Genomic DNA, 19,890 nt, shown 5'->3' on the forward strand with positions numbered 1-19,890 from the left:
TGCCACTGTCAGAGATTGACAGCGGCATTTAACATGCTAACAGCTACGGGTGGATCGCGATTCCACCTGCGGTTGTTAGGGGCAGGTGACCTATGATGTACCTATATGTCATAGGTTGTAAAAGGGGTTAAAGGACTCTTGTCAGTACAGAAGGACTGTTCAAACCAAGTATAAAATCTCGGTGCTGTATAATGACCCCTGTATTAGTCCCCAAACTGTATAATGGTCCCCCTCATTAGTCCCTAAGCTATATAGTGGCCCCCACATTAGTCCCCAAACTGTATAATGGCCCCACATTAGTCCCCAACTGTATAATGACTCTTGCATTAGTGCCTAAGCTGTATAATGGCCCCCACATTAGTCCCCAAACTATATAGTGGCCCCACACATTAGTCCCCAAGCTGTATAATGACCCCTCCATTAGTCCTCAAGCTGTATAATGACACTTGCATTAGTCTCCAAACAGTATAATGGCCATCACATTAGTCCTCAAGCTGTATAATAACCCCTGCTTTTGTCCCCCGGAAGTGTAATGGCCCTCACATTAGTCCCTAGCTGTGTAATGGCCCCTGCATTAGTCCACAAGCTGTATAATGGCCCCCACATTAGCTCCCACACTGTATAATAGCCCCCACATTAGTCCCAAAGCCGTATAATGGCCCCCCCTGCATTAGTCCACAAGCTGTGTAATGGTCCCTGCATTAGGCCCCAAACTATATAATGGCCCCTGCTTTAGGCCGCAAGCTGTATAATGGTCCCTGCTTTAGTCCTGAAGCTGTATAATGGCCCATGTATTAGTTCCTAAATTGTATGATGGCCTCTCAAAACGGTTTCAGGGTCTCCTATACCATGTATAAGGGTCCCCCATTATTTATGATGCCCCCACAACACACCACAAGTTTTAATAATAAAAAAAATCATATACTCACCTAATCCCGGATCCCGACGACTCCATCAGCAAGGCAAAGCACTACTCTGTCACAGCGCCGATGCTTGTACAGAACATCAGAGTCCCAGCGCGGTGTGATGATGTGTGCTAATGATGAAGCCACACATTTAGTGACGATATTCATGGGGTCTGTACCCCTATCTGCCTCTTTGATTTTTGCACAGGTTGCCTCCACATCTTTATCTTTTATCCAACTAATGATCCCTTGGTTGTGATAGTAGTATGCTGCATTTATCTATTTATTTTTTCAAATTTTTGCAATTTTTGCATATATTCTTTTTCATTTGTGCCAGAGCGACTGTATTTGTATTTGTTCTGGCATTTTATTATTGTTATTCTTCTGTGTCTGTTTAATTTAGGTGTAACATCCCTTTAAGCCGCCTCCGTGGGCAGGGTGTCCGGTAGTTCTCACTTCAATATGGCGCAGTGCCTCCACCCGAATCTTGCTGGGAGCTGTAATGGGATGCAAGAGGGTCTTCCTCTTCTGCTTGGGGTCGACTCGGGAAACCCCTGTCCACACTCCGTATGCATGCACACACAAGAGATTAAGTTGGAACAATTAACAGGTTTATTTATAAAGCGGATAAATGGTAAATAGGGTGAGGGGAATAGCAAGTAACAATAAAACAAATAGTTTTACACAATCTAAAAATACAAATACAATATAGGGATTTGCAGTTAACCTGAATGTTAGGGATAACACTTGACCTTTAAATCGCAACAAGCACACTCCTAACTAATGCTGCTTAAACTATAAATGGCTGCAGCAATGGAAACAACAAAGTTCAATGTTGGGGCCTGGTTGCCGTGGGTGATGGCACACTTTCAGAGTCCGTTGGTGCACGTAATGCCATAGGAAAAAAGATCCCCTCCACAGCTGGTTCTACTATAACTCCTAGTGCGTTGAACCACAAGTCCCAGCAATGCTCCCTTATAAGTAACTATTATATACTTCTCCCCATTGGAACCACAAGCCCAGCAAGCTACTCTTTGATGAAGCATTTCTGCAATCACACAGGTTTCCAGACTGGGCTTCAGGATTCAGTTGCTTAAAGGGAATCTGTCACCCCCCTGGGACCTATCATCCCTCTAATATGGGCATACAGGTGATAGAAATGTGAATCTATACTTACCTGTATGTCCCATATTAGAGGTTTGCTTGCTGTGAAATACCTTTTTATTAAATTCGTTTTGACAAGCTTCGCGTCCGGGGGAAACTTGTGCGCAGGCGCCGGTGAGTCACTCTGCCTTCCCGGCGCCTGTGCCCAAGTTTCCTGCTCCACAAGGCTACACAGATGGCAGGGATTACTGCCCCTTCCGTACAAGGTAAATTGCGCAGGCGCGGGATCTGGCCGGGAACTGGACGTCACAGGGCAGGGGGAGAATTTGGAAATGAAGTTAACAGGTGGGGATTTCTTCGCGTCCCCCAGACGGGAAGCTTGTCAAAACTAATTTAATATAAAGGAATTTCAAAGCAAGTAAACCTCTAATATGGGACATACAGGTAAGTATAGATTCACATTTCTATCACCCATATTAAAGGTCTGATAGGTCCCAGGGGGGTGACAGATTCCCTTTAAGGATGCAAGGCAGAGTTCTTTTCCTTGATGGAAAGCCAGGAGGAAGTGGGCATTCCCGGGTACCCTGGCTGGTCTGTGGTTGCAGTGCATCTCGAAAGCGCACTGTCCTCTCACATGGAGCAGCAGAACTATCAGTCTGTACACTGTGCTCGCCTTCTGGTTCACTGCTGTCTCTACTCAGTAATAACTGACAACCCTCATGTCCTCTAGTATTGTCTCCTCCCCCCTCTTCTCCAGCTTGCTCAGCCAGTCAGTCCTGTCCTCTTCTGTTGCTCCTCCTCTTACAGCTTGCCAAGGCAATGAAGGGATTAATGTCTCTTACTGAGAAACTCTGTCTGCTCCTATCAGACTCAGTTTCTGTGCACCAGTCTCCCCCCACAAGGTTTACATAAGGTGTTTAGTGTTTTGTCGCTCTGTATATTTTTTCACAAACAAGCACTGCATTACATTCAGTCAGACATGTTTTATTGGCAGGCTTTCTGTTAAATCTGATGCTATCAGGCTGGGAAGGTCAATGGTTATTGGGTCCTTCCAAGCCTAAAATTACCAAGAAGGAGAGTGATGGGGTGCTACGCCAGATGACCTGGCCTCCACCGTCACCAGACCTGAACCCAATCGAGATGGTTTGGGGTGAGCTGGACCGCAGAGTGAAGGCAAAAGGGCCAACAAGGGCTAAGCATCTCTGGGAACTCCTTCAAGATTGTTGGAAGACCATTTCTGGTGACTACCTCTTGAAGCTCATCAAGAGAATGCCAAGAGCGTGCAAAGCAGTCATCAAAGCAAAAGGTGGCTACTTTGAAGAACCTAGAATATAAGACATATTTTCAGTTGTTTCACACTTTTTTGTTAAGTATATAATTCCACATGTGTTAATTCATAGTTTTGATGCCTTCAGTGTGAAAGTACAATTTTCAAAGTCATGAAAATACAGAAAAATCTTTAAATGAGAAGGTGTGTCCAAACTTTTGGTCTGTACTGTATACCAATGGACAGACAGTAACATCCAATTACATAGTAAAAATAGTAGATCAATGTTGCAATGGCAAAAAAACGTACTTCTTGTGTTTTGATTACTTTTCTTGTTACACCGTTTACCAATGGGATTAATTTCTTTTATACTTTGATAGATCAGTTTTTTATGAACGTAGCAATGCCAAATATGTTTATTTTTTAAGTTTTAGTTTTATTTTTAATGGGGCAAAAAAGGGTGATTTCAACATTTATATTTTTTAAAAAAAAATTCTAACTTTTTCCTGTATTTGTTAGTCCCCTTAAGGTACTTGAAGTTCTTATCGCTTGTACTATACATAGCAATACATCAGCACTGCTATATATAGTGAAATCACGGTCTCCAGCTAAACGCTGGCTTTCACATGAGAATCGTCATGACAAACACAGAGGTTTTGCAGCAGACCCCCAGCTGTCATGGCAACCTATTGGTGCCCCGCGATCGTGTGACATGGAATGACGCACCCCCTGCCAGCGCTCATTAAATGCCGCTGTCAGAGACTGGCTCTCCTTCCCTTGTGAGCCTTGACTAGTGCCCAAACAGTAGTTTTTTATCCCCTATGGGGTATCGGTGTACTCAGGAAAAATTGTACAACAAATTGAACAGTTCACTTTCTCCTGTTACCCTTGTGAAAATGAAAAATTTTGGGCAAAATCAAAATTTTTGCAGGAAAAGTGTATTTTTTTCATTTTCACAGCTCAATGTTATAAAATTCTGTGAGGCACTTGTGGGTTCAAGGTGCTCACCACACCTCTAGATTAGTTCCTTGAGGGGTGTAGTTTCAATAATGTGGTCACTTTTGTGGGGTTTCCACTGTTTAGGCACAGCAAGGGCTCTGCAAACGCGACATGGCGTCTTCTATGTATTCCAGCCAATTTTGCGCTCCAAAAGTCAAATAGTTCTCCTTCCTTTCCGAGCCCTGAAGTGCGCCCAAACAGTAGTTTTCCAACACATATGGAGTATCGGTGTACCCAGGATAAATTCGACAACAAATTGTACCATTTTTCTCCTGTTACCCTTGTGAAAATGATAAATTTGGGGAAAAGACTAAATTTTTGCGGGAAAAAGTAAAATTTTTATTTTTTCCTTCCACTTTGCTTTAATTCCTGTGAAGCACCTGAAGGGTTAATAAACATCTTGAATGTGGTTTTGAGCACTTTGAGGGGTACAGTTTTTTTTAGAATGGGGTCACTTTTGGGTATTTTCTGTCATATAGGCCACTACAAAAATTGGTTTTGTAAATTTTGCTGGAAAATTGAGAAATTGCTTCTAACCCTTCTAACTTCCTAAAAAAAAATTATGTTTCACAAATAATTCTTATGTAAAATAGACATGTGGCAAATATGATTTCTGGTTTAAGGGCATAAAAGTTTGAAAATTGCGAAATTTTCAAAATTGTGGCCAAATTTCCAATTTTTTCACAAATCAACAGAAAAAATATCGGCCTAAATTTACTACTAACATGAAGTAGTAACATGTCGTGAGAAAACAATCTCAGAATCACTGGGATAAGTTGAAGCGTTCCAGAGTTGTTACCACATAAAGTGACACTGGTCAGAATTGTAAAATTTGGCCTGATCAGGAAGGTGAAAACAGGCTCAGGGTTGAAGAGTTAAAGGGGTTAAATAATTTTACAAAAGATCAATAATATTTATTTCCCTTATAGGAATCAGAGCCAGTTAGTGATATGTAGTTAGGTAAGAAGCAGTTCTACAATTTCATATTGACCAGTAAGTGGCTGCAAGAAGCTTTACACAAGTTCTGCTACTAACTATACATGCTGTAATTAGAAAACATGATCTTCTGGACAGCAGTAATGACACACATTCTCTTTAGTACCATACATACATAGCCCAGACGTTGCAGACTGGGTCTGATATGTGTCAACGAAGAAGACAAGGCTGTAGGAGAAAGATTTGTTAAAGAATGTTACAGGCATCTATTCATCAATTTCTTTTGTATTTGCAAGATTTACAGCCATGCTCCTCGCCTTTTTGCACATTTTCTGATTATAGTGTATTCCAGTCAACTCATTCGTTCTCCATTTAGTACAGATATCTGTGTCCCATCCACAGCGGTCTTCGGCATCTAACTTTCAGTCTACGAGGCTTCTCTAGGCACAAGGTTGAGTATAATAGGTTTAGTTGTCTTCAGGAATCCTCGGGTGTCAATTTCCAGAGGTATCTGTAAAATTAGATTTATCAGGTTAAGGGTAGGTTCACATGAGAGTATAAAAATCGTTTAGAGTTTCATCCAGAAAAGTGGGACGTTTTATTTCTCACTTGTCATCCGTGTGCCGTCCATATACAATCCGTTTTTTTATAGCAGCAGCTATTAATCATTCACAAAACCATTTAGTTTCCTATGTTACAAAATAGTAATGTATCCGTAAACATCAGATGCCATACTATGGCTCCATTTGGCATATGATTTATTTTTACGCACCCATAGACTTGAATGGGCAAGTGTAATCGGATTTATGCAAGAAACTAGTGAATGCTGCTATTTGTTTCACACGCAGTGAAAAAATCACCCATCTGCACTGCCTCATTGAATAACATTGGTCCAAGTTCTGTCCGTTTTTTCACAGACTGGACTCAGACTGAGAATATGGTCATGTGAACGAGCCCTAAGACTTGTAAAACCAGCTTCTGCATAATGGTAATAAATGTTAATAATTTTTTAAAGGGAATCTGAGAATCTGCAGGGTTGGGATGTGTAAAACCTTTCCAGGTATATTTTTGTCTGAATTTAATGCTCCTTTGCTGTGGAATTCATATATAAATTCATATGCAAATTAGCTTTGCAAGTGCATTGGTGGGCATATAAGTGCAGTTGCAGTCCCTGGCTCGTCTTCGCTTCTCCCTCCGGTACTGGCCCCCAGGTTTATATGCATTCTTTGTAGAGTTTATCACAGCTCTAGCCTACAGCACCTATGCTTGCCTAGGGCAAATCTTACTGACATATTCCCATTATTCTCAGGAGGGCACTGCTCCCTTGCCTCCCACTTGATAGGGGGAGGTGGGCTCCTGAAGATCAACCGTACAGGCTGGCAGCATGAATGCGCCACTGGCCAGAACTGTGCACTCTCCTATTCTCCAAACAGAGGCAGCATTACTGCTATAGCATCGTGGTAAGGCAAGGACATCAGATCCAGCAATCTGATCAGCTTTAGAGCAGCGCTTGAAAGCTCTAAAACAGGTGAGGATGGCCGTAGATTCTCTCATCTGAGAGAATCGGGTCGATTATGCAAATTACACACTGATCAAACTTTGACCATAGTGTAATCTGATTATCTCTTATAACAGAATCAGAGCACACTGAGGATAAGATCGAGAAAAAAATTTCACCATTTTCTCCATTGTGTCGGTGCACAGAAATAGGACTGCACTCAGATGTCATCTGAATGCAGTCCTATGATTTCCACGCACTCTTTGACTTGCATGTGTAAGCAGGTGACCGGATGCAATACGCAGTGAGGGACAAGGTGGAAGTAACCATTGAAACCGTTTAATTCTCTAGGGTGGCGGGAAATTGTGGGAACTATAGTAATGGTGAATAATACAAAGCAGAGTAATTACAGCGTGAAATATACAATATAGATATACAATGAATCTTCAGGTTCATGCTAACTATTACAACAGTCTCTTGTTATATATTCTTATAACTTTCCAACATGGGTAATGATCTCAGTACTATGAGAATCACTGAACTGCTTTTCCTTATCACAGGCCCCAACCAGAGGTCTCCGGTTCTTCCCACTAGGTCGCAAGTCCTCATGACAAAGACTCACTCGCATCTCCCATTCACCACCGCAGGCGTCCACCCCCAAACGGGTTTCCTCACAGATCTTTGGTGCTTGACCAACGGTGGATGTCTCCCGTACAATGTGGGATGAGGGCTGGGCCTCGGCTCTTGACTGCCGTTGTCTGGGCTCCAGATGTCAACAGGCGCAGGTCTGGCCTCTGGGTCTAGACTGTTGTAGCATGGGTTCCGGAGCTTGCTTGGCGCAGGTCTGGTCTTCTGGCCTTGATTGGTGGCATCTGGGTTCCAGAGCTTATCTGGCGCCACCTGAGTTCTGCTTACAAGTGCGCCACAGTCCACTGGTTCACGCTTCTTTTCATGGCCTGATACCCCGGCCTCAGTGTCTTCATCAACACACGTCCTAACCGTATCTTCTCTTGGTGCCAAATCCACTCCTGTTTTGGTTTTCTGTGACCTTTTATACCAGGGAACCACATCCTCAAGGTCATCTGACCGGGTACTCCATCCACACTTGTCCCTCCTGAAACTCTCCCTCTTCCAGTCAGTTTCGCAAGGTCCCATTTGGACAGTAGAAGACAGTTCTCGCACACAAATGCCACACAGTGCTGGGAATTCTCTGGAATCCTGAATGTTTGGCCCACAAGTGATTATCTAGTCCAGTATTTCCCAAACTTTTCAACTTTGGGGCACCACGATGAAAAAAAATTACCCCAGAGTACCCCTATAAATAATTTTTGTACAAGTGACCAAAATACATACACTTGGCACCCTTAATATCATAAAACATATTATGTGCCTCCTGTATCATGTATATAAAAATACACATAGTGCTTAAAGAATATATAAAAAAAATAATGCACAGTGCACCCTGAATACCTGTGCCCCCTGGTATATAAAAAATATACACCATGCCTCTTCAGTATATATACATATACACACACACTGAAGGGGTACAGTATATACTTACTGGAGTGTCTTTGCACGTTCGGAAAGAGAAGTTCTGCAGTAGCAGGGAGATGACTGATTTCATACTGATCATGGCAAATCTCATCCCTATGCAGTTCCGTGGTCCAGCTCCAAAGGGTAGAAAGGTGTAAGGGTCTTGTGTCTCCCTGTTCTCTTTACTAAATCTGTGCATGAAAAAGATATAACACAAACCGTAAAAAAAATTAATAATGCATGACCAGCTTAGCATTTCAATCATAGTGTATAGACCCCAAACACATTAGAGTAAAGCTATCAGAACCCATTGATTGCAGCAGAATTGGACGGCTATTTAATATTCAATATGATTGAGTTTTTCTCTGTATACTCATTGGCCCCAATTCATCATTGCCTTTGCGCCTATTTTTTGCCTAGTTTTGTGTGATTTGCACCTTTTTCTTGCACTCAATTATTTATTCTATTTGTGCCTTTTTTAAACGATATTTTATAAGTGGTTGCCTGTTTTTTCTGCTTTGTGGGCAGAGTTTAGCAATTCCAGATGTTTTCTCCTGAATTTTAAAAATTTGCAAAATTTGGCGCAACTTCACTTTAGCGCCCCTGGTGTATTTTCATATATTCCCACAATCTGGCACAATTTTTGCACCAAAAGTCCCAAATACAGTTCAAGACAGGAAAAAAGCCAATTTTTTACGTTGTGCCAAATTCATGAATTGTGTGCGTCATTTTGACGCAAAAATGGCAACTAATGCCACAAGACAAAAAAGGAAAGGGACTTAAAAAAACACAAAATGATGAATAGGGCCCATTGAGTTTTCAAGAAAATGTCCTTACATATATGATACCTTTCAGGTCGGAATTCCTCTGGATCAGGCCAGAACTCAGGGTCACGGTGCAGCACAAAGACTGGGATAACAGTCACCATGTCCTTTGGGATAGTCACTCCATTGATCTCAGTTGTGGTCTTACAAACACGTTCAATTCTCCCAGCTACGGGATAGAGTCGTAAGGTTTCATGAACCACCATATCAAGGTACTCCATCTGCATCAGAGCTTCATATGTCGGGGGAGCCTGAAGACAACGATGAATACATTGAATACTTTGCTTTTTCACCTTTGGTATACTCAAGGTCATCTTCTAATGTAATCAAAACATTCAGAAATTTCTACCACATTCCCAAATGATAGCAAGTTGTTACAAATTATGCTATTAGTAATTAATTTTCCGTGAGAGGCGTGTTTTGCTATTTTGGCCATTATTATGTCTATTCTGGCTTTAATGTGGAAGTTTGCTTAAAATCTTGCAACGTTGAAACGCAACATGTGAACAAGCCCTTAGAGCTGAAAACAGGAGCAGGTCATATTTAACTGAAAGAATATTTAGCTTCTTGACAGAAAAGCATGGATTTATGTCATTCTTCATCAACTAAGGAATGTGCTCCTCAGACCTGTGGGGGCATCACAAAACTGGCATGTTTCAATCACAGAACAATAAAACTTTCACACTCCTTATCTATGAACTATTCCAATATTTACGGCCACAAACTATTTATCCCTCTCCCATAATGATAGTTCTGCTTTACGTCACTTGTCTCATCTATTGCATTATTTCTGTGTCTTATTGGGTATAAATATGTGATTCTTCAGATTTTGTGTTATACTCGAAAGCTTGCAATTTGTTACCATCTTTTCAGTTAGCCATTAAAAGGTATCAACCACTGAGGACTCTCAAATCTAAAATATTTTTGACAAAAGAAGACAATTTTTTTGATTTTAACTGAAAAAAATGCTGTGTCTACAGTGCTGGACATAATGATAAATGCTATTTGCTGCATATATTAATAGGGCTACTATTAGAATGAAATAGGAATTTTCAATCATCACACTATTGATGAGAATGTGCTGGAAAATCGTTTACAAATATCATCAATATATATTTATATAAAGTAAATTACTTCATTACTTCTCTATATTGTACCATTATACTAGTTATTTTAATGAAAACAGAAATTGGAACCCTATGCAAAGTAGGGAGTCCAAATCCAAGACTATGAAACAAGATCCAAAAACCTGCAGCTACCAAAGTTGTTGTAAAAGGGTAAAAATTGGCTTTAATTAAATATAAGTTAAAAAGCATAAATATGTCCAACACAACAGGACCCCTGACAAAGTATTTGTGAAATGCTATTTTTCTGCTACTATTGCTTGTACCTTTTCTAACCCTCTTTTCACGAAATCATTCTTTTGGCACTTCAATTTAATTTAGTCTATATATCATTCTCTTTTGGGCATTTTGTATACACTGTCTTATTATGGTGACTGGTTCCATGTTACTATGGGTGTTTTCCTGTAGGCTCACCCATCAATATGTCTTTGTGCCAGTTGTGTTGGATATATTTAAAGTAGTTGTAATTATTTTTCTGGGTAAATATTTTTGGCCTGGTTTGTATCTACGATTTTTGGCTCTGTACATGTCCCAAGTTTCCAAGCTTTTCTATTTCAAATTTTTGGGACCTTAGACACCCAAAACATTGTATTGAATATGAGACACCATATTGATACATATAGTATACAATTAGCGAGCACTATTTCGTGCCATTATTCCATATCGGTGTACCTTATTGGGAAGAAAGGTGTCAATGTCCTCCTGAAGTTTGGTTTGGACATCCGGATGAGTTGCCAGATGGTAAGCCAGAAACATGAGTGTAGTGCTGGTGGTGTCATAACCAGCCATAATGAAGATAAGTCCCTGAGCCATAATTTCCGTGTCTGTCAATTCTGTGAAGTACATAGAGTTGGTTATCTTACAAGTGAGTGGGCGTAAACCTTTCTGCACCAAAAACCTGAAAGTTATATTGGCTAACTTGTGCATCAAATCACAAATATGTCGATAGAGCACAAAGCAAAATAGAGTAGGCTATAGTCGCACTGGTCAATAAAAAGACAAAAACATATTTTTGTTGTTTAAGGGGTCTTATATTATTTTAAAATGCTGGGTTTCTTCTTCTACAATCCTAAGTGGTGTGCCAAAGACAAACAGGCAGTGGTCTTCTTGAAGGAACCCACCCGCCATCAGTATGCTTCGGATGCAATGAAGATTAGTGTCCAGTAAATTCTCTTCTACTAATGTTTTACGCCAAGTTACATAATAATACTGTACATTGTATCACGAAATTATTTTATAATAGGTTCTAGCAAAATTCTAATGTGTAAAAGCCCAATAGCGTCTGAAGGCCACATGGAACACCATTTAAGAAAGATACGGAAAGTCAGCCTTCATACCTTTATAGCCATGATCTGACTCTCCTGTACTGTTGCCTCTAGACTGAGCATCTACCATGAGTTGCAGGAAATCTACTCGATCCTGAAAGACATAAGAAAAGATCAGAACAAGCAAAGATGCAGTATTCTTATTCCTTTGCATTCTACTTTAGTACTATGTCTCAGATAATTGAGTGACTACCTTCACTACTTTTTACATTGTGGCATCATATATTATTCCCAGCCTTTTTATTAATGGAGTTCTCCAATATTTTAAAATCAACTTGGGCTCAGAATTATAAAATATCAACATTTTATCCCTTCCATAACAATCAAGATGGGTGGTAGAGGACAAAGAGGGAATCCCACCACTATATATTTCCCAGTTGGAATTACACATTCACAAGGGGGCGTGACCGGAAGGAAGTCAGACATGTTTGACTGAGCTCTGAACCCCAAACACTTTATCTCAAGCAATCCTCATGTCTTAATAGACATCCAGGAAATTAAATATCCACCTGATTACACCCCAACATCCAGCTTTCATTTGAACCCTTTTTTGACAGGATCAGCCTTATCAAGAGGAAGAATTGACTTGCGGCCTGCTACTAACACACAGCTGTGGCCTCTCCTGTGGGCATCCGACCACCGCTCAGCTGGGGCCGGCTTGTCCCGTTGGCAGTGGAACCCAAGGACTCGGCGTGGGACACATAGGTGAAGAGGGGTCCCCTGAGATTTCCCTGATGCCCGTTGCGCGAGGACCCGGATATCGAAGCGGGTGCATGTGCGCCTTGGCCAGCAAGTGGCTGCGGCCTCTACGGTAGGGTGCCTGCCCACTTTCCAGACAACACCAGCTTACCCTGCCGGTGGCGGAGCACAGAGTTGCGGCAAGGGGCATAGAGGTGAGGCGGTGCCTGCGCTTGTTGCTGCAGCAGAGCTTCTCTCTCCAGCAGCACTTCACTGCACCAGAACTGCTGCTCACCCTCAGAGTTTCCTCCGACGGCTGCGGCTGGCTTGGAGGTGATCCCCCTGCTGGCTTCCTGACTTTGCCCTCTGTGGGTTATCTGCATCACTAATGGTGGTGCCCCTGCCTCAGTACCCAAGCCTCTCCATCTTAAACACTCAGTGCGGCAGTAGTTGAGAGCCCCCATCCTCTTGCCTCCCCCCTGCAAAATTGAGCCAGCCTGCCTTCAATACCATTATAGAACTTTATAAGACTTCAAAGCATCTTTTGAGTAGATTATATCAAACTCCCCCCCAACCTGATATTTTAGCCCTGGAGCAAAACATAAGAACTTTCTTTAGTCTATACAAAGAGAGAACAATATTTCACTTGCAAAACATTAAATTTGAAGCATCTCTATTTATAATATATCAGAACAGTACTTAGGGCGATCATAGTCTCTTCTTATCGGAACTGTACATTTTGTGAAAATGGTACTCGGATGACACCGTGTGGCCAAAAGATACAACACATGCTATAATTTCATCATTCTTGGCTCTGCTACCTTTCCATTACAAACTAATATAATTACATTCTACATCGCCATGTAACCATTTCTGGCAGTAACACGGAACTCTATATAATGTGATACAACAACGAACAAATATCCCTTCAAAATGGTTAAAATTGGGGGTGGTCCAACTAAAGAAATGAATACAAACTTAAAAAGCACAAAGGGAGAGATGGGGAAATTCGTCAAGAAAACAAGTACTCCTTTTTCTGCATCTTCTAATAAAAATGCATCTCTCCCCAAAAAGGATCTAGATGACAATGACAATGATTGTACATTAGATTCAATGCCGATCTCCCAATCCTTCATTCAAGAAACTCTTGCTAGTGCATTAGACCCTCTTATGAAAGAAATTAAAGATGTTAGACAGGAAATTAAACAGCTGGGAACAAGAGTTGAATCAGTAGAAGCAACTCAAGAATTTTCAGTGGCGGCCTCAGAAGGACTTCAAAGATGTCAGCAATATATACAGTACAGACCAAAAGTTTGGACACACCTTCTCATTTAAAGATTTTTCTGTATTTTCATGACTATGAAAATTGTACATTCACACTGAAGGCATCAAAACTATGAATTAACACATGTGGAATTATATACTTAACAAAAAAGTGTGAAACAACTGAAAATATGTTTTATATTCTTGGTTCTTCAAAGTAGCCACCTTTTGCTTTGATGACTGCTTTGCACACTCTTGGCATTTTCTTGATGAGCTTCAAGAGGTAGTCACCGGAAATGGTTTTCACTTCACAGGTGTGCCCTGTCAGGATTAATAAGTGGGATCTCTTGCCTTATAAATGGGGTTGGGACCATCAGTTGTGTTGTGCAGAAGTCAGTTGGATACACAGCTGATAGTCCCACTGAATAGACTGTTAGAATTTGTATTATGGCAAGAAAAAAGCAGCTAAGTAAAGAAAAACGAGTGGCCATCATTACTTTAAGAAATGAAGGTCAGTCAGTGCGAAAAATTGGGAAAACTTTGAAAGTGTCCCCAAGTGCAGTTGCAAAAATCATCAAGCGCTACAAAGAAACTGGCTCACATGAGGACAGCCCCAGGAAAGGAAGACCAAGAGTCACCTCTGCTCATGAGGATAAGTTTATCCGAGTCACCAGCCTCAGAAATCGCAGGTTAACAGCAGCTCAGATTAGAGACCAGGTCAATGCCACACAAGAGTTCTAGCAGCAGACACATCTTTTCAACAACTGTTAAGAGGAGACTTTGTGCAGCAGGCCTTCATGGTAAAATAGCTGCTAGGAAACCACTGCTAAGGACAGGCAACAAGCAGAAGAGACTTGTTTCGGCTAAAGAAAACAAGGAATGGACATTAGACCAGTGGAAATCTGTGCTTTGGTCTGATGAGTCCAAATTTGAGATCTTTGGTTCCAACCACCGTGTCTTTGTGCGACGTAGAAAAGGTGAACGGATGGACTCTTCATGCCGGGTTCCCACCGTGAAGCATGAAGGAGGAGATGTGATGGTGTGGGGGTACTTTGCTAGTGACACTGTTGGGGATTAATTCAAAATTGAAGGCATACTGAACCACATGGCTACCACAGCATCTTGCAGCGGCATGCTATTCCATCCGGTTTGCTTTTAGTTGGACCATCATTTATTTTTCAACAGGACAATGACCCCAGACACACCTCCAGGCTGTGTAAGGGCTATTTGACCAAGAAGGAGAGTGATGGGGTGCTACACCAGATGACCTGGCCTCCACAGTCACCAGACCTGAACCCAATCGAGATGGTTTGGGGTGAGCTGGACCGCAGAGTGAAGGCAAAAGGGCCAACAAGTGCTAAGCATCTCTGGGAACTCCTTCAAGATTGTTGGAAGACCATTTCCAGTGACTACCTCTTGAAGCTCATCAAGAGAATGCCAAGAGTGTGCAAAGCAGTCATCAAAGCAAAAGGTGGCTACTTTGAAGAACCTAGAATATAAGACATATTTTCAGTTGTTTCACACTTTTTTGTTAAGTATATAATTCCACATGTGTTAATTCATAGTTTTGATGCCTTCAGTGTGAAAGTACAATTTTCATAGTCATGAAAATACAGAAAAATCTTTAAATGAGAAGGTGTGTCCAAACTTTAGGTCTGTACTGTAGACTAGAAGAACTTGCGAGTTGGGACTTGAAAAAACATACTTACTTTACGGATATCTGGTCTCCCTTGAGTAAGGCACACACTTGACTATCAATTGCTTTAGACATAAAATACATGTACCACGCCCCCCCACAAACCTTTTCCTACACTGTTTCCTCCCCCCCCTTGTAACTCAATTACTTATCCTGATATTTGCAATAATTAGACTTCTAGGATGATAAGGATTATACTTACCCTGTTTACTATTGTTGATTACTCTTAAGGATATGAACGAGTGTCCTTTTTAATGCGTATTGTTTATATGTTGATGTTGATGAGGTGACACCCGAATCATATACCTGTAATTTCCTTTGTTCATTCTTTATAATAAAAAATAATAAAAGAAACTTTAAAGAAAAGGGAATTACACATTCACTTACCTTATGAATTCCTTTCTGTCTGTTTTTCTTAATGCTTCTAATAGCATCTTGAAAAAAGTTGAGGACGCTCATTGGAAGGAAGCAGAAATTCAGTTTTTCCAAAAGAGGAATCAGGAATGGACACAGAACTGTAAGAAAAATTATGGAGACTGAAGAAGTGATGGCTATACTTGGTGTGAGGTGTAAATCAATCAATCAAGTGGCGCATATCATATGCCAAATGTAACTAAATCTGATTTCAAAGTATGACATTAAGACATCATCATAAAGTTTTTGCACAACATATGACCAAATCATACATAAGATCTTAAAGAGAACCTGTCATTTGCTATAAATATGTGATTTTTTTTCGGTATAAATTCTGCTGTTCTGCTGAATCTGGAATTGATTTTCTTTTGTTCATGTGCCCCTGTATTCCTGAGATATGGCCTTGTCTTCTCTATATATTAATCTAGTCATTTTAGCAAATTGAGCATGGTTCCCAACTCATCTCTACAGGAGTCTTCTTTTTAGCCATCTGGGTGTGGTCCTCGAGGCTAGCATTATGTAGAAAGATGAGGGGGCCATATCTCAGGAGCAGATAGGCATTGAAGCAAATAATGACCCATTCCAGACTTTAGAAGATCAGCAACATTTACACCAGGTATAAAGTTGCCTATCTATCTTTAATAGATGTGATTGAATAGTGCATTAACTTACGTGTTGTTAAGAACAGAGGGTTGAAAACGGAGAAGGTGAAAAGTTTTTTTCCATTGGTCACAAATGGATCATTGGGATTGTTCAATGAATCCACATTCACACTGAATGATGTGCTCAGGATAATGTCCATGCTGTAGCTTCCAAAGATGCTGAAAAGACAAAATGGTGAAATACCCGGCTGAACTTAATAAACCTAATACCCTCATGTATCACCTTCATACTCTCCATCTACAAGAGAAGGATCCAAAAGTTTACACTGCAAATCACTTCCTATGTACTAGCTAAAAAGATAATGCTTGTCCTGTGCAAGTATTTGGCCCCCTTCAACTTTTCTACCTTTTGCCACATTTCTGGCTTCAAACATAAAGATATAAAATTCTAATTTTTTTGGGGAAGAATCAACAACAAGTGGGACACAATCGTGAAGTGGAACGAAATGTATTGGATATTTTAAACTTTTTTAAAAAAATGTAAAACTGAAAAGTGGGGCGTGCAATATTATTCGACCCCTTTACTTTCAGTGCAGCAAACTCACTCCAGAAGTTCAGTGAGGATCTCTGAATGATCCAATAGGAATCTGGTAACAACTGTGCGGTAGTGCATGGAAACTGTAATAAATCTGTGTACTTACTCCTTTATGTCTAGAAATTCTTTGTTATCAACTTTCTTCTGAATATTCTTAACTAAAAGGTCTCCATACTGTTTTATTATCGGGAACATCTGTAAGGATGACAACAAATGGTTTGTTTCATGATGTATCATTTTCCCGAAAAAATTTCCAGTAGTCTACAACTGAGGCGCTTAATAAAGTATAAATGTAGAGATGGTGCAGACAATATGGCTCATATATCAATATTGGTTGACGCGGCCTGAAGGTGCACAGGAATGGTCGCATGTTTCTGAGGCTCTGAAGCCTGAGGTCCTGAAATTTACATTTAAGAACTAAATTGAAGACAGGGAACCTAGCACACTCAACTACAACCTCCCTGCATATTCCTGGATCATTTGGAGACCTCCCTGGACTATGTAGACCTTATAATAGCTGAAATATCGAAGAAAGAAGATTTCTGTGAGGAATTTCTGGATCCACAGCTGAAAGCCAGTGAGTATGTGAGTTAAATTTCCCCTCCTGCTTCAGTGCTTCCCTCATCACACTGCTCAGACCATCAAGGGACCCTGGAAACTCCCCCTCAAAACCCCATGGAACTATCTATGGTGGTCAGAAGAAAAATTACTCATCCTGCCAAAGAAGTCACTGCGCAGACTGGAGGATCCGAAGACACTGCTGCGGTGAGTGTAACTTCTTTCCCGCAGTGAAGCACATCACTTCCCAGCAGCAGTAGTGACACGGAGCGCCACGCAAATAACCGCGCAGGTAACTGTGGTGTTAGTATCAAAAAGGACTCTTATAGAAGCTCGCTGAAGTCCCTGCACTCTGGGAAATCCCTTCAGGGGAAAAATAGCAGCGCGTCGCAAGAGCTCACAATTCAAACTACGGCTCAACCAGGTGATTCTTGAGCTTAGGCTCAGAAAGACCCCACTGTCAGAGACACTAACACAGAGCAAAGGAACAATACTAAAAGAGGCTCTAAATATCCCACTAAAGCCATTGATCACAATAGGTCATTTTCCTCAGAGGAATCCCTCTCCAGGAATGAAAAAAATCGGCTAGCAATAATAAAGAAAATAAAAATCTAATGGAAATTCAGCATCAGAGACTGAGAAGGACTCTGAGGATATCTCTCTAAATGTCTCTCCATACAAACAGCGCCCAATTTTGGACACAATGAGTCCTCCTGCTTTTCATCCTACTAGTACATATGATTCCAAAATTTCTGAAGAAACACATGCTCTCTTGATTGGCAACCAGGAGTCAACTCAATCTGAGAGATTTCTGAACTATTTAAGTCCACAATCCAACAGCTGGACATTAACATGAATAAAAGATTTTACTGTATTCAAAATTCATTGCAAGAAATCAATTAGAAGCTTAACGTAACTGATGTGATGACACAGTGGAATCTGTTTCTATTAAGCAAATGTCCTTGAAAAAGATCACACGAGATTACTAATGATGAGCAAGCACTAAAATGCTCGGGTACTCGTTGTTCGAGTCGAGCAAGTTGGGATGTTCGACCTGAGTAACGAGCCCAATGTAAGTCTATGGGAAACTCAAGCATTTTTCCAGCTGTCCCCCCGGTGGTCTGCAGGGGGCCTAGAAATTGCCGAAATCGATGGGAACAGTGCTCAAATGACATAGGAACAGCATGGAGAACAGGTCACTGCTGTGAATAATTTTGTCAGAGTATTACGCCACTTTTACGGACTCACATTAAAATATACAAAAATTAAACCATACTGGATTTTCCTGGGAAAAATGGTAAGGAACATCCATTCCATGGTAATGACATGTATATTAAGTAAAATACACAACCAAAATCAAAAATGCTCCTCCACACCTTGGGCTATGTTCACACGTAGCATTTTTGATGTGTTTTTTGCACTTTTGCATTGCTTTCAACAGTGAAAAATACATTTACAGGTAAATGTCATTTTAACATTTTACTACCTTATCTTCCCATGTGGTGTGCGAGACATGATCAGACACATCCTGTTTCATTTATGAAGGAGGGACTCTGAAAGTCACAAAGCCTATTTTTATAGGGCCTTCAGGCAGCCCTTACTATTGTTAGAGAGCCATCAGCAGGCTAAGCTTTGTTGTTCCCATTATTAAAGAGTGGGTCTGTTATACTGTTATTGCATATTCAGTGACTGCAAGGGCTGCCAAAAATTTGGATGCACCCCAATACCCCTTTGAAGAGACATACAGGAGGGCCTCAATAAAAAAAAAGTTCCCATTATAAAGGAGTGGGTCTCCTATAGTGGTAATGCCCATGCAGTGACTGCAAGAGCTGCCTAAATTTGGGAAAAACTTCAATACCAATTTAAAGACATATAGAGGAGGGCCTCCGTAATGACATGTTCCCATTAGAAAAGAGTGGTTCTGCTATACAGTTATTGCGTATACAGTGAGTACAACGGCTGCTTAAATTTGGGAAAAACCCCAATACAAATTTAAAGTCACATAGAGGAGGGCCTCAGAAACGACATGTTACCATTAGAAATTAGTGGTTCTGCTATACAGTTATTGAGTATGCAGTGAGTACAATGGCTACATAAATTTGGGAAAAACCCCAATACCAATTTGAAGACACATAGAGCTTGACCTCAGTAACGGCGTTCCCATTAGAAAGGAGCAGTTCTGCTATACAGTTATTGCGTATGCAGTGAGTACAACGGCTGCCTAAATTTGGGAAAAACCCCAATACCAATTTGAAAACACATAGAGGTGGGCCTCAGTAATGACATGTTCCCATTACAAAGGAGCGGTTCTGCTATGCAGTTATTGCGAATGCAGTGAGTAGTGTTGAGTGAATTTGTTCGGCAAATGTTCGAAAGTTTCAAATTCGGCACGAATATGGCATATTCGGATTCGTGATCGCAAAGGCGAGCAAATTTTCTTAAAATCTGAAAAGTTTGTCGAATTTGCGTGGCGTTTTGAACAGTTTTGTTAGCATAGTGCAAGTGTATGATGAGTGCTGACATGTGCCAGGTGAGTGTGGGGGCTGTGGAGAGCTTAGAACAGGTCAGA

The 19,890-nt window shown here is 40.9% G+C and overlaps 1 protein-coding gene across 5 annotated transcripts in view; it reads right to left on the reverse strand.

Annotated features, from left to right (window-relative positions):
- Positions 1 to 1,494: 1,494 nt before the first annotated feature.
- LOC141156801 (cytochrome P450 3A29-like) overlaps positions 1,495 to 19,890 on the reverse strand; it is a 93,329-nt gene continuing 74,933 nt past the window's right edge. For all 5 annotated transcript variants that reach the window (XM_073643232.1, XM_073643216.1, XM_073643199.1 and 2 more), the window contains 8 exons: positions 16,870 to 16,958; positions 16,239 to 16,387; positions 15,540 to 15,667; positions 11,528 to 11,609; positions 10,863 to 11,023; positions 9,091 to 9,317; positions 8,271 to 8,433; positions 1,495 to 5,722 (listed from right to left, as the gene is read on the reverse strand). In XM_073643232.1, coding sequence (XP_073499333.1) covers positions 5,639 to 5,722; positions 8,271 to 8,433; positions 9,091 to 9,317; positions 10,863 to 11,023; positions 11,528 to 11,609; positions 15,540 to 15,667; positions 16,239 to 16,387; positions 16,870 to 16,958 — 1,083 coding nt within the window. In that variant the 3' untranslated portion in view covers positions 1,495 to 5,638. The remainder of the gene's footprint in view (positions 5,723 to 8,270; positions 8,434 to 9,090; positions 9,318 to 10,862; positions 11,024 to 11,527; positions 11,610 to 15,539; positions 15,668 to 16,238; positions 16,388 to 16,869; positions 16,959 to 19,890) is intronic.

The sequence above is a fragment of the Phyllobates terribilis genome, unplaced genomic scaffold (genome assembly GCF_046119375.1).
Source record: "Phyllobates terribilis strain yellow unplaced genomic scaffold, ASM4611937v1 Scaffold_1__5_contigs__length_1240528914, whole genome shotgun sequence".
Taxonomy (NCBI): Eukaryota; Metazoa; Chordata; class Amphibia; order Anura; family Dendrobatidae; genus Phyllobates; species Phyllobates terribilis.